Source organism: Notechis scutatus, chromosome 2 (genome assembly GCF_049901735.1).
Source record: "Notechis scutatus isolate UNSWTSFEM ecotype Mainland chromosome 2, rNotScu1.2, whole genome shotgun sequence".
Lineage (NCBI taxonomy): Eukaryota > Metazoa > Chordata > Lepidosauria > Squamata > Elapidae > Notechis > Notechis scutatus.
Window position 1 is genome coordinate 144,899,606 of NC_142010.1, and position 27,074 is coordinate 144,926,679.

The 27,074-nt window shown below is 41.4% G+C and overlaps 1 protein-coding gene and 1 long non-coding RNA gene across 14 annotated transcripts in view; one reads left to right on the forward strand and one right to left on the reverse strand.

Moving 5' to 3' along the window:
- Positions 1 to 620: 620 nt before the first annotated feature.
- LOC148132293 (uncharacterized) overlaps positions 621 to 27,074 on the reverse strand; it is a 220,105-nt gene continuing 193,651 nt past the window's right edge. The window contains exons 2-3 of one of the 2 annotated variants that reach the window (XR_015747817.1): positions 6,932 to 7,017; positions 621 to 754 (exon numbers count right to left, since the gene is read on the reverse strand). This is a non-coding gene — a long non-coding RNA (uncharacterized LOC148132293). Of the gene's footprint in view, positions 755 to 6,166; positions 6,269 to 6,931; positions 7,018 to 27,074 lie in introns of those variants that run through there. The other variant, XR_015747816.1, reaches the window with a different exon arrangement.
- SPRYD3 (SPRY domain containing 3) overlaps positions 12,844 to 27,074 on the forward strand; it is a 46,085-nt gene continuing 31,854 nt past the window's right edge. Inside the window, exons 1-7 of one of the 12 annotated variants that reach the window (XM_087956514.1) lie at positions 12,844 to 13,060; positions 13,781 to 13,859; positions 16,797 to 16,943; positions 18,411 to 18,486; positions 20,002 to 20,126; positions 20,755 to 20,890; positions 21,637 to 21,828. In XM_087956514.1, the coding sequence (XP_087812640.1) occupies positions 16,816 to 16,943; positions 18,411 to 18,486; positions 20,002 to 20,126; positions 20,755 to 20,890; positions 21,637 to 21,828 (657 nt within the window). In that variant the 5' untranslated portion in view covers positions 12,844 to 13,060; positions 13,781 to 13,859; positions 16,797 to 16,815. Of the gene's footprint in view, positions 13,061 to 13,104; positions 13,401 to 13,780; positions 13,860 to 16,796; positions 16,944 to 18,410; positions 18,487 to 20,001; positions 20,127 to 20,754; positions 20,891 to 21,636; positions 21,829 to 27,074 lie in introns of those variants that run through there. The other 11 variants (XM_087956517.1, XM_087956518.1, XM_026673888.2 and 8 more) reach the window with 11 other exon arrangements.

Sequence of the window (27,074 nt, forward strand, 5' to 3'; positions counted from 1 at the left end):
TATTGCCATCCCATTAATCTTTTCACACAGATCCTAGGTTTATGATTGCTGGACATGAATGGCATCACTATTAATTAAAATCAATTCCACTCTTCCCTGACCTGTTAATGTAGCTGTTTTTGGCAGAAAGAGGGACATTCTTTGCCATTTCCATGATATTTTTCGGACTTCCCAGTCTAGTCTCCAGCCCTGGAATTTCCTGATAGTTTTCCACCAGGTCTGACTTGCTTAATTTTACAAGATCAGCCAAGATCAGTTAGTTGCTGCCTTTCAGACTTTCATTTTTTAGGCAAGTGACAAAGTGCCAGTGCCAGTGCCAGACCCTAGCAAAATATTTGCATGTCAACCCTAGAAAAATGGAGGTGGAGGGGGGGGGAGTGCTGCAGGCCAATGCTTTCTTTGGAAGAGTGCCTAGTTGGCCAAGGAATAACCACAAAAGTAAGTTTAGGTGATAGCATCCTACAAGGTTGAGGTGTGTCATTCAAGTGGTTTCTCCCACCTCCACCGCCTTCATCTTCTGGTAAACTGGACATTTTATGATGGGCCATGCTCACCATTGCAACCTCTTTGTGAACAAGCTTGCCATGAACACATTTTTGCAACAAGGGCAGCCTCGTGTTGTCGAAGTTCCCTTTCTTCCCACCCACTGGCTCAAAAGTAAGGTCTACATCCATGTTCTAATCATATTGTTAGCTTCCTTCAAAAGTCGGGGGCTGCAAACCAGGAGTCCATCATCTCTGTCCATTCCAGGGGGCTGCCAAGCAAGCATACAAGTCTTGTAAAGTCACTTTTCAAAACCAACCCAAGTGATGATATGATTATTATTCTTTAAAAAAAAAAAAGAAACCCACGGGCCAAGAAGGGAAATAATGGGGCAATTGGATTACACAACGGAGTTTTAACCATTCCAAACATTTTGCCTGGATCGAAAACGAAGACTAGGAAAGGGGGGGGCAGAGAGAAATGAAGACAGCCCATCTCCAAGTCCCAAGGAACAGCGGGAAGAAAACAAACAGGCCTTGGCCAGGAAATCGTTGGCTGATTGTGCAGTCTTTTTGTTTGTTTATAAATGAAACAGTTCTGAAAAATATTCCCAGGGAGTTAGATTAACTCAAAGGGAAGGGAGTAGAGAACAGTTGTTAAAACCAAGCTTGGACTACTTTACAGGGTTGTAATGAGGATAGAATTAGGCTATCGGATCTGACCTGCAAGTCCTCAGCCATCCATGAGAGGGCAGGTAAAATGAGATGACTTCCAATCCCCTTTTCTATATTTTTCAGCCTCCTGGGAGAAAGGCAAAGCAAGCTACTTTTAATTAGCTGCTGAGGAGGCCATACATTGTCCAAAACCTAAATTTGTTTACACATGCTTTATTCAATAAAGTGCAAATGGCTAGGTTTATACAACACACTTAAGTTACAAACTAGAGCTTCCAAACCACATTGGCTGGATCTGTGCACAACTTATTAAGCCAAAACAAACCACGCTGGGGCTTATTATTTGGGCCTGGTCCTTGAAATGGTTGGCATAATCAGATGTGTTATTATACAAACCAATTTGATAACTAGGCTGACTTCTTTGGTGGCACAGGGAGTTTTGTGAACCAAAACAAATTGGGGCAGTGTGTAGTTGCACATTACACATTAGGTTAGCTCGGTCAACTAATTCACTTTGCAGTTTAGTTCCTGTATAAAAGGAGGGGAGCTTGTGGAGGGAGGCAAATGTTACCTCTTGCATCCCATTTACTACCCTGGAGCTGTATTAAAGTAGGGAGGGCTGAAGATTTGGGATTTCTGATAAATTCTTGTAGAGGTTAACCTGTGGGAAGGGAAAGGGAGGCATTAAGTTTGCAGTGGTTACAAGTCTCACAGTTCCTTAAAAATTCCAAGCATCGGAAAAACTGATTTCCCATAGATTTTTCCAAGATAAGAATAAAAAATAAGTACAGGTAGTCCTCAACTTACGATCACAATTCAGCCCAAAATATATGTTAAGTGACAAATTTGTTCAAATGAGTTTTGCCCAGTTTTACATTACTTGCCACGTCTTTTAAGTGAATCCCTGCAGTTGTTTAAATTAGTAACAATTGTTAAGTGAATCTGGCTTCCCCCATTGACTTTGCTTGTCAGAAGGACACAAAAGGGGATTCACATGACCCCAGGACATTGCAACCGTCATAAATATATGTCTGTTGCCAGCCATCTGTATTTTGATCACATGACCATAGGGATGCTGTAACGGTCATGTGAAAAATGGTTGTAACTCACTTTTTTCAGTTTCATAACTTCGAATGGTCACTAAATGAACTGTTGTAAGTCGAGGACCATCTGTACTCGATGTATGACAATCAGGACTGGAACTTCTGTAGCTAAGTGAGGGAGCTGTTAAGTGAGACACACCCAAATTTGACAACTTTTTTGCTGTGGCTGCTAAGTGAATCACAGTTGTTAAGCAAATCCAGCTTCCACTATAGACTTTGCTTATTGGAAACCAGCTGGGAAAGTCATAAATTGGCAATCACATGACCCAGGACATGGCCCCCATTATAAATAGATGGCAGTTGCCAAGGTAGTCAAATTTTGATTACCTGACCGCTGGGACATTGGGACAGTCACAAGCAGAAGGACTAGTCGCATGTGATTTTTTTTTCAGCACTGTTATAACTTTGAATAAACGGTTGTAAGTTTAGGACTACCGGTACCAACCATCTGCAAGGCCTTTCCTCCACCAGGAAAAAAAGAGCCAAAATGCCCCGCCTCGCCACATCCTCTAAAACAGGGGTCTCCAACCTGCTGGCTGAGGAATTCTGGGAGTTGAAGTCCACAAGTCCCAAAGCTGCCAAGGTTGGAGATCCCGGCTCTAAAACTCCTAGCCAAGATCTGAAAGTAAAATGCAGGTAAATGCCCAGGCTGGAGGTTACCTGCCTCTTCTGAACAAAAATGTAGGACACAGCCATGCAGTTCAATGTCCTCTTCTACATCTTGACGTGAGGTTAACAGCTTTACCTGGGCACATTGACTGCTTAAGCCACATTAAATCTGGGTTTCCTAGACCACTATGCTACAACTGCAAGAGAAAATAAGAGAATGGTGCCCTCGAGCATGTGCAAAGCATGTTCAGCACTCAGAAAGTTGGCCAGCTGCCTAGCCGGCTTCTGTGATTTAACCAACCCTTTGATCTGTAGACCTCCCCACCCCTCCGCCAGGTGAGACGAAACTCTACAAAATGGAGAGAACTCTCCTTTTTTTCTCTATGCTGTATCTGTAGTTCAGGATATTGGGATTTTCCAAAAGTTGGCAATAGCAATAGCACTTAAGATTTACGTACTGTTTCATAGTGCTTTAAAAGCCTCTCTAAGCGGTTTACAATGTCAGCATATTGCCCCCAGCAATCTGACTCATTTTACCGACCTCAGAAAGGATGGAAGGCTGAGTCAACCCTGATAATCAGTAAATTCTAACTTCAGAGAGATGGGATGCAACAGATAAGCTCTAACATGGGCATGTACATTCACTAGAAAAAAATACACCCAGTGGCTTGTTCCTGAGCTATTGGCAGAGATTTCTGGCTTCCCAGAAATCACAGGATGAAGCTGACTGAAGACACAATGGCGCAGATCAAGACACAAATCCTGAGGCTAACTCAGAAATGACTGAATTGAAATATGAAATGGAAACTTATTTAAAGATGAGTGAAATGGATAATGATATGATATGTAAGATTGGTGGAAATGAAAGTATGGTTATGTACAAGTGTTATAATCTGGAACCACGTTGCCCACGTAAAGAGATGTGTAAAAATTAAAAATTTAAAAACTTTTGGGGGAAAAAAGGAATTGTGGAAGGCTAATGAACAATAAATAAATACGTTGCCACATTAAAAAAAAGAAAGAAATGACTAGCCTGTTTCTGGACTGGATCATAGAACATACTGAAGTAAAATGTGCCTTGCTTGGTTTATGATTGGCCTGTCTTTTGAACCCGGCTTAATGAGGGGTTCCGAATGGACTTCTGTCTCAAAGTGCCACATTGAGTTAGCTGTTCCAGTGTTTTTTACAATCTTGGCAATGTTAAGGAGTGTGGACTTTTCATTCCCGTGCTGTCTGGGGCAACCTGTAAGATGAAGTCCGTACATCTTAAACTTGCCAAGGTTGAAAAATACCATGTTCTGTGGAGGCTGTTTTGCTAGCTGGCTCTGACCTTGTGGCAGAGGTGGTATTCAGCAGGTTCTGACCAGTTCTGGAGAACCGGTAGCAGAAATTTTGAATAGTTCGGAGAACTGGCAAATACCACCTCTGACTGGAGATTGTATAGTATCCTTCCCCTGCCACGCCCACCAAGCTACATCCACAGAACTGGTAGTAAAAAAAATATATGAATCCCACCACTGCCTTGTGGTCCCTCAAAAGGGAGCAAACTCTGGCTCTCCAAGGGATGCCTCTTGCGTAACCTTTAACAACATGTTCTTGAATAAATTGGGCCACCTTGGTTAGGACTTACAAGACTTTACAGCCATCATTAGAAGATCACCACAAGCTGGACCACAAGCAATGCTGAACCATAATGTGGCTAGTTTACTTTTGGCCTAGCAGGCTGTGGAAACTCAGCCAATTCTGGCTTGTGCAATAAACCATATTGGCCTAATGCCATGCATGAATCAAGGTACAATTTGTTCGTTCTGTTATTCCTCTCCCCATTAGTGTTCCCTCTCGAGCTACGCAGTATAATCTAAAATATTCTGTGCCTCAGATGAAGCGCTGCAGTCGCCAAGAGCTTTGTTTGTTTATTCCATATCCTGCTTTTCTGCAGGAACTCCAGGTGATCTCTCCTCCCCCCACCCACCCCAGCTGTCACATGGACTCCCATGAGCAAGGGTGGACTTTTTATCTGTTCCTTCACTCTTACAGCACATCATCTACATTCACACATTGTCCTGAACTACAGCTTGCTGAATCGTTCAATCACTGAATCACTGGCTAGATCTGCAGCCAGGCAGACTCAGAAACCCAACCATCACCCTTTAGCCTAGTACAGGGATAGGGAAACTTGGCTTTTTTTTTATCACTTATGGACTTCAACTCCCAGAATTCCTGAGTGAGCCATAAAAGGTTCCCCATCCCTGGCCTACTGGTTTTTCAATCAATTTTTGACAAATGGGACTTTTTAATATACAAATGTAGGACATATTCTTTATATGTCCCACATTTGTATATTAAGCAGTCCTAATAATCTTTATATGTCCTACATTTGTATATTAAGCAGTCCCATTATTCTTTATATGTCCTACATTTGTATGTTAAACACTCATTCGAGTCAAAAATTGATTTCCCCCACAACTGGAAAACCAGTAGGCCCGGGATGGGGAACCTTTTATGGCTCACTCAGGAATTCTGGGAGTTGAAGTCCATAAGTGATAAAAGAGCCAAGTTTCCCTACCCCTGGCCTAGTATGTGCAAAGGCTCGTCTTTAAGGTACTTACAGGGAATCTGACTCTGTAACCTTGGAGACACGTGGCTGCCCCTCTTGAAAAGGCAGCCTGGAATGAGATCTCGGCCTGCCTGCTGTTGCTCTTACAGAAGAGAGCACCAAAACATACTGAGTGCACATGCCCTTTTATAGCCTTAGAACAGACCTTTTGCAAAAGCCCTCTACGCTCCCATCGGCAGCATTCCAGAGGAATCTATGCTCCTGACTCTTGGCACTTGATTGTCCTTGTGCCGTGAAAAATAGGCCAGCTCCTGGGATTCAGACGAATGCTCCCTGACCCTCAAGAGAGGACGACATGTTTTTCAGGAATGATATCACCCCACTCCACCCTTCCTGCAACCACAAGCCCGTTTTGCTAGCATGAAAACATTGCAATATTTCAGGAAGACCAACACTGGGGAGGTGGGAATCCCATCACAGCTAGGCCAGGTCCACCTTGAGGCTCATCTTGGAACTCAAATGATGCTAACCTTGAACCGCTTTTTCTAACAGATAATCAGAGTTGAAAGGGACCTTGTAGGTCATCTAGTCCAACCCTTCGCCCAAGCGGGAGACCCAACGCCATTTCTGACAAATGGCAGTCCAATCTCTTCTTGAAAGTCTCAACTGATGGCGCTCCCACAACTTCCGAGGGCAACTTCTGTTCCATTGGTTGATGGTTCTCACTGTCAGAAAGTTTCTCCTTGTTTCCAGGTTAAATCTCTCCTTGTTCCGTTTCCATCCATTCTATCGCTGGACCATTCATAGTCCTGGATTGCTTGAGAAGATAATTAGACTCTGATCTGGGGAGGGAAAAAAGGTATCCTCCAAGCCATTTAAAAAAAAAAAAAAAACGACCTCTGGGACGGGTGCCTGGCATTCCTGAAAACTAGAATTTTGAGTTGCTTGACGGAGTTACTGCTTTTTGTTTAAGAAAAACTAAAGTATGCTTGAGTTAAAACCAGGGATGTTTTTTTCACTTAGAGCATACTTGAAACTTATAACCAAATCTGACAGATTGATGAGGTCAGCCTTAACGCACTGTTTTAATTCCATTACTGAACTCTTCTTGGCCGCCGTTACCAGAGTGTTTGAAATCAATTGCTGGCGTCTATAAACTGAGTGCCATCTTTATTAAAATTTCCTCTCCTGCCTGCCCCACGTTACCTGATATGTGTTGCTGCCATAGTGGATCTTTTTGCTAAAATTGCCATCCATTTTTTTTTTTTTAAACTGAATGCCTAGACATCCGTGTTTTTATCTTGTGGTTTGAGACTTCAATTCTGTCACTGTTTGAAATACTATTTATTACATGTCTTCTGAAGGAAGTAGCCTGTCCCCAGGTAGACTAGTGAGGTGCTAGAGAAACTTTTGAGGACCCTTGTCTCTTTAGTTACATCCTTCCAGTCTGCAGGAACATTTTATTTTATTGTTTTCTGAGATGAGATAGACGGCAGAATAATTACCTGTGATTTCCATGAAGATGGGGATATTTTAATGGTTTCTTCTTTCATTTCTCAAATAGCAAAACAGCACCATTCCTCCATCAGAACTGATTACAGAAAACATAAAATACAGGGAAACTGAATCACTCTGTGAGTGAGATGGGCATCTTCCAAATTGAAAATATATAAAATATAGTTTTAACACACCAGTAATTAAAGCCTACCTAGAGAAAGTGAAATAGACACCATGATAAAAAAAAAAGCTTTGTCAAGAGATTGTTATTAATCTAGTTTTGCCAAAATCAGCATGAAAAAATAATATTAAGCAGAATCTAACTGGCTATAACAGCTGTTTTTTTACTCAAAGCAATTTCCTTATGAAAAAGTTGAATAAAAATAGCCACGTAGACAACCCCTTCCTGGAATCTGACCTTCTGTTTGGATTCTTATTCGATGCTGAGTTATTAGGGCTGGTAAACCAGAGTTTATGGCTTTATGCAATGTGTGAATGCAGCCAATTGTAGCTTAACTTAACAATTATTGGTAATAATGGATATTCTAGCAAAATGCTTGAAACAAGTAAGTTTAATACCATTTCATTTGGTTCTGATTTTTCTGAAAATTAAAAATTACCCTACTGAAGATAAAAGAAATCTTTGTTACAATAATATTTTCTTCTTCCACAAGAAGAAATATTCTAATATCAGCATCGTGTTTCCCTGAAAATAAAACATTCCCTGAAAGTAAGCCCTAGTGCTTATTTCAGAACCCCCCAATAATAAGACCAGGTCTTATTTTTGGAGAAACATGGTATAAAGTTTAGACTAGAGCACAGCTGAGAACTCATCAATGCCTTCTTACCCATTGCTCTGCCTCCAGTTCGTACCTGCCAAATTTACAATATCAATAGTGTATTGTTGTGCTCTTTGGACTTTAAGGAAGTAAGAAAAATTATTGCAAATACAGAGATGAGATTCACTCCACTATTTTCTTGCAAGTCCTGATTTCCATTGGTGCTCTGTCCCATGTCTTCCACTGAGCTGTTGGGAAAGGATCAGTTAACAAACTGACATGGTTATTGACTAATGAACCAATTTACACGCCTGGACATGGGCTGTTGCCTAGACCACAGTGTATTTTTCTGGCTTTGGGTGCCAGATGGTGTTCCTCCAGTTTGTAAGCTCTGGGTGGAAGTGGGCAACCTGGAGGGTTTTTTTGCAATTTGAGTCCTGCAGCATTTTAAGGTTGCCCACCCCTTCCCCAAACATGCAAATCTACTTGCCGGATTTATGTGCCCCCATTAACTAAGTTGGTACAACACAAGCCAACACAACACTTTTTAATCTAGTGCAGGGGTCCCCAACCACCGGTCCCCGGACCGGTACCGGTCCGTGGATCATTTTTTACCGGGCCGCAAAGCTTGGGCACCGCCATCTTGTTTTGACGGCGCTTCCGGGTTTTCGGTTGGAAAGTGCTTCCGGGTTTTCAGTTGGAAAGCGGCGTTTGGGTGCTCGCGCCTTAGTTTCGTTGGGGGGGGCGGCGGCTTCGAACGAAGAGCCGTCCCGATGGCGGTGGAGTCTCGCGTTACTCAGGTACCGGTCCGTGGAAGAATAAATAATCGTGAAACTGGTCCGTGGTTCAAAAAAGGTTGGGGGCCACTGATCTAGTGTACTGTGAAAATCCAGCCCATATAATTCAGTTTATAGTTCAGTGAATCATCTGGACTGACTGGGAATAAGCACTCTGAGAACTCGTAACCACATATTCACCACATATTTAGAATATTGTACAAATCTAGCTTTTTTTTTTCCTGTGCCTGGAACAGACTCTTAGGACTACAGTGGTTGGACCTATGTCAGGCTATTGTAGTTTATTCAACAAACCAAACACATGATTATATAAATCATGGGTTAGTTACAGTGTATAAATCCAACCAGTGCTTCTTTTTCTGCATTCGTCATTCCTCCCTTCTCCCAACAAATATCTAGGAAATGTTGAAACGATGTTGAGTTTCAAATAGGAGCATGCAAGCCTTTTCAGGCCACCCATGATATTTAGCCTTTGTGCAGTGATGGGATTCAAATAATTTAACAACCGGTTCACCCATGTTGGCTGTCATGGGAGGCATGGTCCATTCCCGTCCTCAAGCTCCACTGTGCTTGGGTGGCATCCCAAATAGAGAATGGGGCAAAGACAAAGAAGTGGAGAGGGCTACAAGAAAACTTCCTTTCATGTAACTTAAAGTAAATATAGTTCATAGAATTATCCCCCAATAAATTAAATACTTTTTTCCTTTTTAATCCCATTTTGACTTTGACGGCTGCTTCTTAGGGCCTGGTGACTGCATCCAGAGCTTTTGAGTTCTTTAAGAGGAGTGCTGAATTTTGTAAAGGTCAGTGCCCAACTTGACAGCAACTAAGCATTGCTGTCAATAGCAGGACTGGGCTCCTTATATATTTCTGCATGTGGTAAGCCCTAACCCAGTTTGGTTTGACACAGCTCAGTGTGCGATCTTGACCGCCTTCTAATTTCCTCCTCGGTTTATTTTCAATAACAGAAAGTGTACTAGCGGCCTATGCACAGCTAATGAGAAGCTGCAGAACCTCACTCTGCCTGGCCAGCTGCCTTCACTAATCCACCAAGCGAGCCGATGTCTGGATTTCCACCAATCCTCTTGAAAACAGAATTAATTGTTCCATACCCAAAAGAAAATTATTACGTAATTAAATAGAATGTCACAACTTTTATTTCCCACTTCCCAATTCAGCCCAGCTTATACTAAAACGGCTGTCCCTCAATACACAAAACATTTTGTGTGTTTTTCTAAGTAAAATGTTAGATGTTTTAACTGTATGATAAAGTCTTAACTGCTTCCACTAAAAGGAGCTGCTCCTCTTTTGGCTGGATTTATATAACACATTAAACTATAATGTGGTTTGTTTAGCTTAGTCTGTTGCATGCACCTAGCCAATTAACATACCATAATTAAACAAATCATAACCTAGCAAACATACCCAAATTAGTAAGATATCTGAATCTTATTTCAAAGCTTCCCTCCCATATAACATGCAAAGACCTATGATTTTTAAAATATCTATGATATGCTGCTCTTTAATGACATCCAAAACTTAGTGAGGCACTGCCAGCCTGCAGAACTAAAATCTGCTTTGCTTTCCATCGTGCAGTAAATCCCCAGGATATTATAACTGGTCAAATAGCTAAGGGCATCTTTTTCCACGAGCAGATACAAATTTAGTCAATAAGAGAAAATATAAAGCAGACTGAAATCTCCTAAGCAGGCCTGATTATCTGCTTTCCCCCATACAGGTAGAATTTGACTAACTTCCTCCTCTGTGCCTCAGTTTTAAGGTCATATATAGGAGACATCCTTTTAGTCTTTAAATCTCAAATCTGATGCTCAATGTCCAGGGCCCCTTCTGAATTGCTGCAGGCTGTCGGGACAACTAGGCAATGCAGGATTTTTTTTTTTTTTATTTAGTTCCACTCCAAAGCAGTTGGCATGAAAGACCCACTGCAATGCTGCAGAAGGCATCAAACAATTATTCTAGGTTGTGGAAGGTAACAACCAGTTAACACAGTTTGTTCTACATTAAAACCTAGCATGGCTTCATTAGCATTATTTAATCAAAATGCTGGTTTCTCGCTGACCCCACTAGACACTTTCATCTCTGCCATTAAAAACAAGTTTCAGAAGTTCCAGCTTTGAGTGGATGCTCATTCTAAAACTTAACACTGGAAAAACACTGGATTGTGGGAATTTGCACAAGGTTGATATTCCCACCTGCCCTGCACAAGAATTCAGAATATTATAATTTGTGAAAGTGTTGGCTATGTACTGTTGGAAGAATTATCATTCTGGGTTCAGTTCCAAGTGGGGAAAAAGACACTGGAAACATGGAGGCTGTTTGGAAGGTTTTAATGGTGGACAGGACCACATGGCCTGGAGTTCTAGAGTGAAAAGGAAGGATGATCACATGCTTCAAGGTGAAGGAAGAGATCAAGAAAAAGGCTGATATACTGAGAGTACCTAGGTTTTATAACCTTTGTTGGGATTTGAATTGGAGCTTGTATTCTGATTGGTTGTCAGAACCCCATGGGACCATGCAGGGGCAACTCTGTAGGCTGTCCTGAGTTCCAGGCTTGGTTGAGCCTTGCTGGATGATTATGCCCTTAAAAGGGCTTTTGGCAATTGCTATAGCTTTACCTGCAGACCTTTGTTATGTAAAGCATTATGGCCCACGCCTTAATGGCCCACCCATTAACAAAGGTAGGGGGTGAGCTTCTGCTTCTAAGGGGAGTTTCTGCTCTTGAGTTTCTACTCTTTTTAGGAGAAATATTCTGCCTTTTTAATATTTCCCAGGATATTTCATTTTTCTAGGAGAGGGGTGAGTGCTAACTTGCTACAGTACTTTCTGTCAAGAAATCCCTATTTGTCTTCTTTACCTGCACAGGTCCCAAAATCCTTCTGGGGGGAATTAGCACTATGCATTTCTTAAAGCTCGGCATTTCTTAAGACTCTTTAAAAAAAAAAAGTTCATTTGAGCCACAGGTCTCTTCTTTTCATTGCAGTGCATGTTCATGAAACTTTTTTCCCCAGCAGTGAAATGAGGAAAAAATAAAAGGAATTAACCCTTTGGCTTTTACTGGGTTCTACTAGCCATGCTGTAATATTAAGTTATTATATTGATATCCCTCCTTTTGAAACAGAGACTCCAGGTGCCCTCTCCTCTTACAGTTATCCCTTGACTTATGACCACAATTAAGCCCAAAATTTTTGTTGCTAAGTAAGTTTTGATCCATTTTACCACCTTTCTTGTTAAGTGAATCATTGCGGTTGTTAAATTAGTAACACGGTTGTTAAATGAATCTGGCTTCCCCATTGATTTTGCTTGTCAGTCATAAAGGGGGATCATGTGACCTTGGGACACTACAACGGTCATAAATGTGAGTCAGCTGCCAAAAGCGTCTGAATTTTAATCATGTGACCATGGAGATGCTGCAATGGTCATAAGTGTGAAAAATGGTCCTAAATCACTTTTTGTAGTGCCGTTCTAACTTTGAACGGTCACTAAATGAACTCTTGTAAGACAAGGACTACCTGTATTTCCCCCTACAACTACCACCCTGTGAAATAGTTGGAGACTGACTAGCCAAAATTACCCTATGAGCTTCCGTGACAAGAGGCTGGATTAGAACCTAGATCTCTCCAATCGTCGTAGCTCAACATCATAATCGCTACAGCCAACAGCTTTGAATAAAAAGTATTTATTTCAAATACTGAATCGTACTTTCAACCTTCCTATGGGAGGCTTGGCTAACCGCCTCCACTGCTCTCTGGCTTGTGACAAAGAGACACTCTATAAAACACGAGGAACAGAGATGTAGTGTAGGTGACAATACGTTACAGGTGGTCCTCAACTTACGACCACAATGGAGCCCAAAATTTAAGTTGCTAAGTGAGAAATTTGTTCAGCGAGTTTTGCCCCATTTTGCGACTTTTCTTGCTGCATTTGTAAAGTGAATCACTGCAGTTGTTAAATTAGTAATCTGGTTGTTAAGTGAATCTGGCTTCCCCCATTGTCTTGGCTTGCTGGAAGGTCGCAAAAGGGGATCACCTGCCCCCCTCCCACCCACACTGCAACCGTCATAAATCTGAGTCCGTTGTCAAGCACCCAAACGTAAATCATGGGGATGCTGCAATGGCCGTTGTAATTTCGAACGGTTACTAAGTGAGCTGCTGTAAGTTGAGGACTACCTGTAGTAACCTGTGTAACCTGTGCCAGAAGGTGCAGATTTTTAATCTTCGCCAGCCAATGGCGTTGTTGAGGGCTGCATTAACACACCTAGAAGGACCGAGGTGGATTCAGCCCTGTTGCCTGGGCAACCATCCAGCCACCGCTACCCCCGCCCTTCCCTTACGTCACACAGGCGAACTCGGCCGTCCGAACCCCCCCCCTCCCCTCCCCTCCCCGCCCCCACCCGAACGGCGTCACCCGTTCTCCATTCATACCTTCCGCGCAGTTTCCCTCGCTTCCCCATTCACCAACTCCCCTCGCGAGTTCCGGGAGGCCAGACGTCGCGCCACTTCGGCCTTCTCATTGGCTTCCGGCGGCGACCTCAGCTTTGGAGGTTTTGCGGAGCGGGCGGGCGGGGGGAAATAGGGCGGGACGAGGGAGAGGTGGGGAAAGTTGGGGAATACCCGGATGTGAACAGGTTGGCAGTCAAGCTCGCCGGGAAGCGGGCTTGAGTTCCCAGCGGCGGGAGAGCGAGGGTGCTGCGGAGGGCGGGGCTGATGGAGGGAGAGCGAGGGCCTCTCGGGGTAAGGGCCGCCTTGGGCATCGGAGCGACGGTTCGGGACAGCAGGGAGAGCGGGGTCCCTGGGGAGGCATCTGGCGCGGGGGCGTGGAGCAGATCTTCACGGCTCCAGGATGTCGGCGAGGGCGTGAGAGGCTGGCTGTGAAGGGTGAGGGTCACGGTTTCCTCTGGGTTTGAACGCCGGACGGCTTGTGGAAGCGATGGCCGTGGGGAGTGGGGAGGGATGACTCCTTTTTAACAGGCCAAAAAAAAAAAAAAAAATGGTGCAAAGTGAGGGCTGAACACGGGTCCTTTTCCGCCCTGGAAACCCCGGACTATATTTCCTGATCGGAGCAGACCTTCTGCATGTTCTCAGAGGCACTGATTTCCTGGCTATCTTATACGGTCGGCACTTGAACCTTGGCGCTCCAGGGGCACCAATGGAATACCCCCTCCACTCCCCGGGATTACAATGAGTGGGGAAAAACGGGGGATATAAGGGGTGTGTTGAATTAATTTCATTTCTTTTTCTTTTCTTGTCTTCCTTCCTCCCAGGGAATTTCAGGTGACATTTTAGTTTCATAACAGGAGATAAATTTGGTGAAGAAATACAGACCACCTTAAGGCTTATTTGGTGAGCTTTGTAGCCCAAAAAAAAGGGGGGAGGGGATTTTAGTGAAGTGAATTGTAGCGTTCCCCCATTGCTGTGCTAACTACTACTATACTCTTGTATCACAGGATTGTGAGAAGGTGCTTTCCTGTATGTTCTTTGCTTCTTGCACATTATTCATTTATTCTGCCGAGATCCTGACTTACGAAGCAATTAGGGGAATGTGGAATGAAAGTTAAACTCCTTTACAAGCATTTAATATCCCATTATCTAATCCAGCATTGCCCATTTCCACAATCTGGATCCTCCGTTCTATTTATTCACAGGTTATTCCAATTCTGCTAAGGTATTAAGCAACACTAATTAAATGTTTCTTCCTTGTCATTTTAACTTCATTTTATTCTTCCATGGTGAGAGAATCTTGGTTACTGCTGACAACTAATTCATGGACAATAAATTATGCTTCAATCTCGCCTGCTATCTGAAAGATAGGGCTGCCAGGTGTTGGCTGCAAAGATCTGGAGGACCACTAAGTGGCAGCAAAGAGACAGCCATTCTGACTTGTTGCTCCCATCTAGTGGTCCAACTGGATTTTTACAAAGCGGATTTAGATGGCTTACAGTTGTGCTCTACTGCAGCTCCTAACATCTCAGCTAGCCAAGCCAATAGGGAAGAATTTGGTGATCCTAGGAAAAAAAACAATCCACGCAGGAAGGGAAAGTATAATTGAATGGTGTTGGTAGACTTTGTACTGTATGTAGAATAAGTTTAATCCAGATAAGATTGGAAGAATTATTGTAGGAAACACTGCCATCCATTAGTCAGCTCTCAACAATATTGAATTGGACAACTTCTTTCTATAAGAGGATATAGATTTCTACTTCTAGTGTGGAGGAAGGCCACATATGGCTCTCTGGCCCACTTTCGTAGAGCCATCCTAACAAGCTGCCATGATTCAGCTGTTTGCTGAAAACTGGAAGTGCAATTTCCTGCCATATGACGTTGAAAAGAGTTGTGCCATTCTTATACTTGCCACATTTTAAAAGAAAATAAATGTCCCACAAAATCTGGAGAAGTTTCTGGATACCTGATATGGACCTGCCAGATGGACTTCTTTATCTTATTGCTTTGCCCATTGCAGCCCTTCCCCCTCTTACCCCCCAGCCCCAATTTTTTCAGTTCCTTACTTTCAAGAACTTTCATTCCCAGGTCTAAGTCGTGTTATAGCTGAGAATAAACAGATCTTGACAGCTGCATATAGGATCCAAATAAAAATGTGATGTAACATTTCAAATGTAGGTAGCAGAGGCATGAAGGCAGGGATAGAGAAAAAGTTGACACTGGATTGGTCAAGCTCTAAGATATTATGAAACAATGTTTGGTCTAGATGAAATGATAACTGTGGACCAGAAGATCTAAATAAAATTCATGGTTTTCCACGGAAGTGACTGAATGGCATTGATTTATTTCCCAGGGGATCCTACCTAGTTTGTGTGTGTATTTTAAGCATTAGTCTTAGAGTGTATAGTAACAGATATCCTCATTTCACTAGGTTAATATAAAACGAAATGCTGAAATCGGGGCAATCTTGATGGCAAGCAAACAAATTATACAAGTGGCAAGATTTTGAGAAGTAATTTATCTCTAAACTGATTTTATAACTAAAAATGCATAGAAAATGTGCAAATTATACCTGTTTTATAAAACAGCAGTAACATTACAGAACTTTATAGCACTGATTAGAACAATTCCTCAAAATGAAATTGTCAGTAATTTCATGAATATTGGAGGCAGACTGAATTGGGATAGTGGAATCAAAATCTATTAATTTATATTTAATTGAGAATCTTCATAGATCAGTGGGTATTGAATTTATTTTTGATTATATACAAGCTTGATATTACCACCAAGAACATTAGGTTGAAATCCTTCTGATTTTTAGATCAGTGGTCGCCAACCGATGGGCGAGAAAATTTTGGTGGTCCGCAGAGAAATGTCACCCCCAAAGCAACCCCCAAAGCAAGTAATCCAGGCTGCGTGGGAACACAAGGCTGTGCTGCCCTCATGGCCTGCGGGAACACAAAGCTTGCATTGCTTGCATTGTGAACAACACGAGGTAGTGAGGAGGGGGGGAAAGGGCAGAGGGGGGAACTTGCCCCACTCACCGCACACACCTGGCCTGGCCACTGGGCTGTTTCTTTCCCTTTCTTCTGCTTTTGGCTGCATGCAAGGAAAGCAGGAAAAGTCTTTCTTTCTCTCCCCCAAACTCCGCCAGAAATGAGTCTTTGGGACCCTGCAAGGCATCCTGCTCCAAGAGGCTGCATCGGCAAAGACTCATTTCTGGTGGAGTTTGGGGGAGAGAAAGAAAGACTTCTGCTGCTCTGGGATGACCAAAGGGCCAGTCCTGTGACTACTTCAGTTCTGGAATATGGGACCGACTTTCCCACCAACGTCAGCAAGCCACCATCAGTCAAAATTCATATTAGTGGCCCTCAGGATTTAAAATTACGAGTTTGGTGGTCCTGAGGTCCAAAAGGTTGGTGAGCCCTGTCTTAGATAACTTAGATAGCCATAGCCTCCATTGTGAGTGATCAGAGCTTCTCAGGGTTGTAGCCTAAAGCAAGGATCCCCAACCCCCAGTCTCTGGACTAGCATCAGTCCAAGGCATGCCAGAAACCGGGCCATGCAATCAAGTGAAGTCCCATCTGCGCGATGCAGGAAGCATGTGAAACCACGCTCCCTCCTATTCACAGAAAAAAACTCTCCATGGAACTGGTCCCTGGTGCCCTAAAGGTTGGGGGCTGCTAGCCTAAAGCATCTCAATAGTCTAGTGTGCCTATTTCTATAAGGTTTGGGAATATTGGATTTGGCCAAGTTTTACAATATCCTGGCTAGAATCTCTGGGCTCTGGAATGTGTTGTGCCATTTCTTCAGATGTTTAAACATACTCGTTTCCCATAGGTAGATCGTTACAGCTATAATGGATGATTTAAACCTGCACTACAGATTTTTAAACTGGAGGAGGAGGATCCGGGAGATTCGAGAGGTGCGAGCCATTCGTTACCAAGAGAGGTTCAAACACATCCTTGTTGATGGAGACACATTAAGGTAGTTTGTCATGTTTGAATGTGGAAAGAAACTTGAATGGGGGACGTTTATCAAATATTTAAATGAAGAGCAGAGAGTGCTCAGCATAGGGAGGGTACATATTCTCTACTGCTGAAGCACATTTAGGATTTCTACTTTTTCTGAAAAGAAGGGTTAAAGTTTACAGTTTTTTAAAATGAGTGGAAGAACAAATCCATTGAATAAATATGAGCAATTAAAGACAATGTTTTATAGTCACATTCCGTCAAAAATTATTTTAACTACTTGAATAATATTACCTAAAACAAGGATTTCAGAATATTTCAGTCTCCTGACAAAATGTGGATTGGCTTTTGAAAATGCACCTCATTTCGTATTTCTTTAATAGATTGGCCAACCTCCAAAGCATCTTTAACTCTAGTCACCCTAATGAGCGCTAGTTTGGTGTAGTGATTAAGGCCATGGGCTAGAAATGGGGAGACCATGATTTCTACTCATGCCTTAAGCACAAAGCCAGTTGGGTGACTTTGGGCCCAATCATTCTCCCAATTTCCTATAACGCTGCCAAGACAACTGCAGAGACCACTAGTCGGGGCAGCTGATCCCTTCCATAATATGGTCATAATAAAGTAACCTAGATAAAATAATGCCTATAAGGGTTTCAATTTATAACAAGTATTCCATTTAATTTTGCATTTCTTTGCTGGGTTTTTGTATTCTGTATATACATACACACATATTGTGTATGTATGTGTTTGAACAATGTGAATTCTGTAGTTTTAAATTGGAGGTAACAATAGCCTCCTTTGCTAGTTAGTTTTTGTGAGATCTTGTTACATTCTGCCCACCCCTTCTTACAACAGCAACATGAATTGGGGAGAGATGTATGTGTTATCCCATCTTTTGCAAGGATGATGGAATACATAATGATGCTCTGTTTCTTGCAATTCTTTGGATAATTAAATTCTACTGGGAGTCTTAGTGCTTGTATTGGCACATGAGTATGACACAAGAGATATTTATTTTATTTATTTTTCACATTTCTGAACTCATCTTCCTCAAAGAGGGACTTTTGAATTCCAATATACTTTTGATCCCAAGCTGTTATCTAGAAAGTTGCAAATCTTTTTAAAAAAAGAATTGGCAAAGTCTAGTTCCCATTATCTGTCTGAAATGACTTTGCGAGTGATTAATTCCTCTTGTTGCTATTAAGCACAGAAACCTCGGAAACCAAATACTGAGGGAAACTAAGCATCCCTAAGCTAGAATGTTATTTGTTTTCTCTTGAAGATGCTTCTGGCCAGTTAAATATGAATATTTTTTAGGGGTGGGCAGAATGTTGAGCCCTGAAGATTAGTTATCTATAGCCTAGCACTTGCATCTTTCTTGGCATCAGATATCCACTCTTGTTTTTTCTTTTGTTCTTTTGTTAATGTCACACATTTTGGCTTGAGTATTGGAGAACCTGACCTTGTATCTTTTCTGCAGCTACCATGGAAACTCTGGAGAAGTTGGTTGTTATGTTGCTCCTCGCCCACTGACCAAAGACAACAATTATTTTGAGGTAACCAGTTTGGTTCACCATCTGGGAAGTCACTTTCAGCATTTATTGAAGACCCTCTCCAACATATTGTCCTTCCTTCTCTTTTTATTACTTGAGAGACCAAGCTTAGAACTAATTGATACTAGTTATACAGAGGCAGAGTTTTGCTAAACATAGATTAATTTTAAAAGATTTTCCAACAAGAGGAGATACTTGACTGTAGAATAGGTTGCCATTGACTGTGGGCAAATTTTCTTTGATATTTTTAATGGGATGGAAGAGAAACATTATTAAATAAAGAAGCAAATCTTTGAAATATATTTAGTTCATTTAGCTAAGTTAAATTTAACAGAATATAATTGAAACAGTTTTTTCCCCAGTCCTGTAAACATTGGGGCTACATCTTGTTATCTGTCACTTAATAGCTCTTGACCCAAAATGGTTGTGCAACGTTGGACCAGGTGGGCTGCAAAGCTCAAACATTTTATGAATCTTCTCTTGGACAGTGAATAGTGCCACTGTTTCAGGAAGCTTTTCTCCAGCTTTTCCTAGCTATAAGCTATAAGTCCTCCCAGGTGTGTCAGGAATACACTCCTGGAATTCCCAACTTAGTGTGACAATTGGGAATGCTATGAGATATAAACCCAGTATAGTTGGAAGTTATCAGGAAAAAGGTTTCGTAGAAGAATCAGAAAGATAATTTTGCTAAGCAAGAAAGTTGAAAGGAAATAACTTCCTTGTTCAATTATTTCCTTGTATAATAAGCCATTGTGCATGAATACTGAACTTCTTATGTAACAAAGCAGTTGGCTAACATCATGAAAACAGGAGCACTATATGTGTTGTGGATCCATCTCTAGTATTTAGAAGCCTATTTTGTAGATTCTCATGAGCAAAGAGATGCAGGGGAGATGGTTCTGAATAATGTGGAAAAAAGCTCATCAAAATATATTTTCTTAGCCCTTACACAAATATTCCACAACTTGATGCCTTCTGCCTGGCTTCTTGTTGATTGTATCCAGCATGCCACTCAATGGGTTTACAGAGGTTATCCAAAATTATCTCTGGAGTTCAAAGGTTCTTTTTTTAAATGCATTAAATTACTTTTCAATTAATTTATATGCTTGCTGTCTGGAATCCTTTCTAGAAACTCTGTGCAAAATCAGAATTATATAGATATGCTCATTTGCACAAGGTTTCCAGTAAGGATTAAGAACAAAGAGCATTTTAATGGGGAGGTTGAGTGATGAATACCTTGTTTAAAGCAGCTACAGAGTTCACGTCAGGAAAGGCTGTCCTGGGAACCTTTTGTCTTGCAGTTCATTCTTTTAAATGCTATTTTCCTGCCTAGGTGGGACAAATGAGACGGATGTCTTATATTATTTGTCCTTGGCTTTTGTTCAGGCAATTGGTAAAACAACAGATATATTCAGCCCTTGGCTCCTTTTCATATTTTGTAAAGACACAGTCATCATCTTTGGGAAGAATTGCATGGGTGAAAGGTTTTGATGCATCTATTCTTTCGACTTGTTCTAGGTATCAATTGTGGACAGTGGTGTGCGTGGGACCATTGCAGTAGGACTGGTGCCTCAGTATTACAGTTTGGACCATCAGCCTGGATGGCTACCGCACTCAGTTGCTTATCATGCTGATGATGGCAAGTAAGTTAACAAGCTTGGCAGACCAGAACATAACACTCATCCTGTGTATGTTGCTTTGTCTAGACAGGTCTAAGGAATAAGTCAGGCGGTACCTCAATTAAGGAAGCCAGTCAGTTAAATGTTGGCTTACAACTTTGATGACCACTGGCAGGATTGCCTAAACATGGATGAAAACTCTGAATGTCTACAAGATCCGTGGTTTTAGAGTGCATACATGACACCTGTCTGCATTTAGCAGAGAATAGGGCTGATGTTTTTATATATTAGTAAACGTTTTTTTTTTAATTAATTCATTGTTGAGTAATTTCTAAATGCTGAATATTTATGAAGAACGTGTCATGGTCAGATGTGTGTGTGTGTATTCATATAAATTCTGCTTTATCATGTGTGAATGTGTGAGAAACTGAAATAGATGGTAGTATTCCAACTTACGAAAAACAAGATGAAATAGATTTGTCGATCTGTCAAGCTAGAAGCATCTTCTCTAGGATTACAAAGCAGACCTAACTGTACTATTGTTATTGACATCATATCACACTAGTGTACTGTTGATTAGTTGTTCTCCAGGAGTCGTTTAAAGCTCTCTGTGAGATTTACAGTGATTTTACCTGAGATTTACCTTATCCAGACTTTACAATGGCCGAGCCAAGGGACGTCAGTTTGGGACAAAATGCAATTCTGGGGATCGGATAGGCTGTGGGATTGAGCCAGTGTCCTTTGAAGTCCAGACAGCACAGATATTCTTCACCAAAAATGGAAAAAGGGTAAGTTCTGACTCTGATTTTTCTGAGGTTGGTAAAATGGTGACTCTGTAAATAGCTTAGAGAGGGCTGTAAAGCAATATGAAGCAGTATATAAGTCTGGAGTGTTACCGCTATTGAGCTGAAAGTACTTACTACAGCAGTGTTGTTATGTGGGTTTGGTTTTGTATTTTGATGGGACAACTGCCTGGGAATTTCATATACCTTGTCTTTTATTCCAAGTGAAAAAGTTGGGAGCAAAAATTAACTTAGAACATAGAGGAGAGATGAACATGTTCCCACCTCCACCCCAATACATTGAATGACTTCCCCAAAACAATTCACTTAAATTCATGACTAAAATTTTATTTAATCCAAGGGTCTTCTGCATGTTCATTCTTGAAACCGTTTCTACCAAAGTTAAAGAGAATGTGAAAGTGTCAGAACTATGGATTATACAAATTAGGGCCAACAAATAATGAGTCAGCTTGCATTTTTAAATAATTTCACACTCAGTAAGACTGTATTGTAAGGTATAAGAAACTTGCCCTACCGGGGGAAAAAACTGTAGTAGATTTTTTTTAATTGGGTGAAAGAATTCAAATTATGTTTCTCCCCCTCCATTTGCAATCCAGAATGGTACAGCCCAAGGTCTCTGCCAGCTAATTCTGCCACTTCATTCTGTACAGTCTGTAGAATGGCTTTTGGGTATCATTAGCTAGCTAGATTAAACTGGTCTAATCTATATAACTGTTGCTTCCTCTTAACAGGTGGGCTCAACAATAATGCCACTCTCTCCAGAAGGTCTCTTCCCAGCCGTGGGGATGCATTCACTGGGCGAAGAAGTCCGGCTCCATCTCCATGCAGAGCTGGGCAGTGAAGAGGAAGATGACAGCATTATGATGGTGGACAGTTATGAAGATGAATGGGGACGACTGCATGACGTAAAAGTCTGCGGCACAGTGAGTGAGCATCTTTGGGGAAGGAAGCAGAATGCCAGAAACCCCGGGGAACAGGAGGGGGCTTTTCGGTGGTCCTTGAGTAGAAATCCACTGGAGTTATAATGATTGGTGTTTGTGAGCAATGAGAGTAGGCATCCTTCAATATATTATCACCTATATGATCGTTAATCTTTAGAAAATGAAAATGGGTTATTTTTTGTTAGCGTTTTTTTACATTTAGAAGTGAAAATGGACTGCCTTGAAATAGAGTGGTAGCTTTACAATGTTTGTTTTCATATATATATATATATATGGTTTGTAAATAAGAGCAAAATCCTTTAACCCTAACCCCCATCAAATGACTTTCTACTATGGGCTAGCAAGCCTCCAGAATGTGTTCTTGGTGATGAGGGATTTTGTTTCTGGGGAAACAACAAAGACATAAATATCAGAAGGAAGGTGTTGTGTTCTGAAGCGTGCTTAAAATGAACTTAGAGGTCTATTCTGTGATTTGGCATCAAGTTTCTCTGCTCAAGGCCTGCTTTGTTGTATACAGTCCTAAGTATCTTGGAGGCAGTGGAAGACGCTGCAGAATTAAGGGGGGAAACTTTGTTCTCACTACAGAGGGAGGAGTCTGATAGCAAGTAAGAAAAAGGATGCTTTTTTTTTCACCTCCAGAGTGTATGCCTCACTCCCATATGCTTGCAGGTCAGAGCTGGCAGCTTTCCCAAACTTAAGTCTATACTTTCATGTGTTTGTTCATACACGTCTTCCATTCCTATAGCTGCCCATCTCAGCCAAATTACTCTGGGAGGCTTGCAATGCATTACAGTATAGTAGAGAAAGGCGTGGAGTGGGAAAATGGCAGAGCCATCCCATTTTGGATTCCCGCAAGCTTTTGCTGCAGCCTGAGTTCTCTGTTGGAAGATGAAACCACAAAAGGTACTCCCAATCACTTTGCTTCCTCCTCTTCCATTTGCGCTCTCCCTCCCTCCCTCCCTCCCTCCCTCCCTCCCTCTCCCTCCCTCCCTCTCTCTCTCTCTCTCTCTCTCTCTCACACACACACACACACACACACACACCCCTTCGCTGATCTGAGCAGTATGTCAGGTTTCTGTTCAGAATTACTGGGACTTCGAATAGAAGAAACCTTTCTTAAGGGTGAAGAGGTTGAAGCATGTTGTTGTAGGCCTCACTTATTCATCATAAGAGGATGAAATCACACAAATCTTGAGGGGCGGGGTGGTGAGGGGATTTTTTTTTTATGCTCCAGGGGAAAAGGCATAACTTCAGGGAGTTGGCCATCTAGACAGCCAAGCATGACTTTTGTTGGCTCTTGTCATGCCCAGACCAGCAGAAGAAGGATCAGTAGAGCCTCCCATGCATGGTTTTGGAATATGGTGGAAATGCATGCGGAGAAACATCCAGAGCCCGTTCCTGGTTTTCAGTACGCAGTTCTATGAGGCCCGTGATTGTCACTGGGTATTACATTCTCTGCGTCTGAGTGCTGTTGATGGACCAGCTTCTGTACGATATCAGAAAGAAGTGGCTTGGCTGCCATCCAAGATGACAATTTAGGCTCCTACTCTGAAGCGCAGCATTTGTCAAGCCAAAGAAAGGGTAGTCGTCTGCATTGCGAGGGTGGGATGTGTAGGCGCTAACGGAAGATAAGTTTGAATGACAAATTCTGTTTTCAGGCAGGGATCTTGCCTTGCACTGACAGCTTGCTGAAGTCCGAAAGGGGTTGGTTTGTGCCTGGGCTTGCTCTTCTCTTCCCTGTCGCAGAGTTACACACAGAAGCAGAGAGTGGGTTAGCAGCTGGGAGGTCACCCAGCATTCCTCCTGGGGCTCTGGCTATGTCCACGGGCTGCCAGCTGCTTCTTTCTGTCCTGCTGCTCTTGAGATTTTTCTCACTCCCATTTAAAAACATTTTGTCCTGTCTCTTGTGGTCTCAAATTGATGCTTGGCAGCTTGTGTAAAAATTCTGAAATCCCAGTGGGGAACTGAAGAAAGTGAACTTTTCCCTTCTTTGGAGACTGTGGGATAGACACGATGACATAACCCTACGCCCATCAAATCCACTAGCAACTTGGTGCTGCTTTGGGCACATGTTGCCAAGGCTCGCTGGCATGTTCCTCTTCATTTCTGCCTCATTGGGAGCCCTGCTCTGTATGGACCGACATTTTATTCCTTTAGTCTTTTGGTGTGCCTTGCTGCTGAATTCCTCCTAATATAAAACCAGAGCCTTTATGAAATAGTAATGACCCTCATGGAGGCACCATAATAGAGTTACCCATGCATTTGCAAAAAAAAATATTTATTTTAATTGCTTTACAAAGTGCTCTGGTTTTTACAAGTCTTGAGAAAGGGAAGGAAATGGCAAATGATTCTGGTCCTGAGCACTGGAAAAAATTACTAAGAGTTCTTATCAGGCATCATCAGAGATTCCAGTTGGTATTATCCACAGATTTCAAGGACATGTTTGTAGCTATAAAACCTAACAATGTGCATGAGGCAGTGGGAGTGAGAGAGAAGAAGTTGTGTTAATCCTCACATCCAACAATATTGAGTCCTCCTCCTCCTCCTCCTCCTCCTCCTCCTCCTCCTCCTCCTCCTCCTCCTCAATAGAATTGTAATTCATGATTGGGAGGATTTGAGTTAACAGCATGGAGTTAAAGAAATGCCTTCTCACTTCTAAAAGTTGTTATATACTATTGTGGCATTGCTAATTGTTCCTATCTACTGAGTTCTTTGAGGCTCGTGTTTCTGATATAGAAACTAGGATTCTTGGTTTAATGGAAAAACTGGTGTCTATCTTTTGTGGTGGGCATAAAGCTAGCATCAAACACTAAAATGTGTATATAGCATGGCGCTATCACTCTTAAGCAATCCCTTTGCTTAAGAAAGCAGCCAGTAATGGAAACTTGCTGATTTTACATGTAAAAGTTCTTGTCTTACAAAGTCATAGCTCGAAGAAAAGAATTTGAACTTGATGGGATAGGTGGCAGAAGAAATATTAAACACTAGAATATTATTTTTATATTAACCTTTCTACAAGAGCCATAATGGGCTTTTTTTTTTTTTAGAATCTAGCCTCCTTATAGCTAGCAGTTTGATATATATCAACAAATCTTTTAGTCATCTGCATAAAAAGTAAAAAAAAAAAAGCCTTTTGTCTTTATTGTGACATTGTCAGGTCACAATACTCTTTCAGAAGAGTAAACAGGGTATATTAGCTACATGAAATATACATACATACATACATACATACATACGGATCTGTAGGTCTAGATGTGTTCGGGTCTTTTTCTGTGTAAGATTAAGAGTATCTTGGCGACGTTTCGGCGAGGTCCCACTCGCCATCCTCAGGCTGGTGCTTTCGGCTTTGTGCCATTTCTTGATATCTTTGCCTGCTTGCACTGGCACAAAGCAGAAAGAACCAGCCTGAGGATGGTGAGTGGGACCTCGCTGAAACGTCGCCAAGATACTCTTAATCTTACACAGGAAAAAACCCGAACACACCTAGACCTACATACCTATCATACACACACACACACACACACACACACACACACATGCACACACATATATATGATAACATTTGTGGGTCAGGGTTGAACTGTGGAGTTGTTGGGGTTCTTTGATCTTGGTTGTTTTCTTGCAAATGTTTCATTACCAAACTAGGTGACGTAATCAGTTCTAAAAGGGAGTAGGGTTTTCTCTATACTATCAGTGGTGATGTGAGTGGTCTTAGTTTCTTGATTAGGCTATTATTTACTGTTAGCTTGTTTGTATGACTTTCTAGTTCCTTGATTGGCATAGTTTATTTCTTGATATCTTTGCCCAAATTATATTAAAACAAATATATTCATATTTAAATCTATGTTATTATGCAGTCATAGATCTGTTATTATATATTTCAAAATGGCATAAAAATTAAAAGTTTTGAAATGCAATTCACTAGGAAGTTATCAAACAAAATTGAGCCAAATAATGGGAGACACAGAAAAAGCTTCTTCATCTGTGATCTGGAATTTTAAGATAAGCTGAGTGAAATTTAATGCAGAATCTATGAATTGGGCAATGCAAAAACACCAACACCAACCCTACCTTTATCAACCTATGAAATAAAATTAAATTATGAAGAAAAATGAATATATGAGCTGTTTTAGTTTATGTGTAATTGCAAACTGGAAAATCTTCCATAATTCAAAACTTTGTCCAGTATTTCCTCTTAGTTACAAATGGGATAGCCACACAAGGTACAAGTTGAAGATAATTTGCTATGTTGTATAAACTTTAGGAGGCCAATCCCTTTGGATATTTATACATTTGCAGGATTCTGTGCTTTTTGTGTGTGTTTATGTTCTTTCAGAAAATCTCTTTGTCTTAAATGTTTTGCTTTGTTTTCAGAGGGAAGGACAAAGAATTGATGCCCATGCTTTCTTGAGTTTATTCAAGTTATGGCTAGAAAGCTGTGTCTGCCTATCATTTTGCTTTTTTAAAAAAAAACTATTTCACATAAAGTGTATAATTTTGAAAGGCAGTATAAAACTGTCTCAGTTTTAAGAGGGATTTTCAAAAAGCACATTGCTTTTTTATATCTACCCACTCACCTGCTTAAATTGGTTTCATATAATCTGAGCAGTTTGGCCCCATATGTAAAGAATTGGTGAAGGGATTGGCCTCTACAAAATAAGTAATATAATTATAATCCTTGCAAATGCTTATAATCCACTCCTCCCAAGTTTCCACTGAACAGATTAAGGTATTTAATAGCAAGGAATATCATAAATGAGCTGTGAAAATATCCTTTACAATTTTTTAAAATAATATACTGTAGCACTACAAGCTGCAGAAGTTACAGGTACAGTAAATGTCAAAACATTTAAAGTATTTAGATTCAAGAATTATGTGTTTAAAGATTATGGAGAAAGACATTGTAATTAGTTTAATGTAATACCTATGAATAACTCTGCAATATTATAAGCAGATCCTAACATCATCTGTAATCGGATATCTGTTTAATGGCCAGTTTCTAGTTTATAGAAAGTTGTACAGTTCTTCACTAAGTTAAATAAAGTGGTCTCGTAATAAAGTGTTGTAATGCAGAATGGTTGAATTTGGGCTGGCGGCCAGCCATGCTTCTTTTTCTAGATATATCATTGTCCTTCCTGATTTGCTGTATTTTCCATTCCTGATGTCAGCATTCTACAACTATGTAGCATACTGACATCCCAACTAGGTTTTTTGGGGGGAGGTGGGGA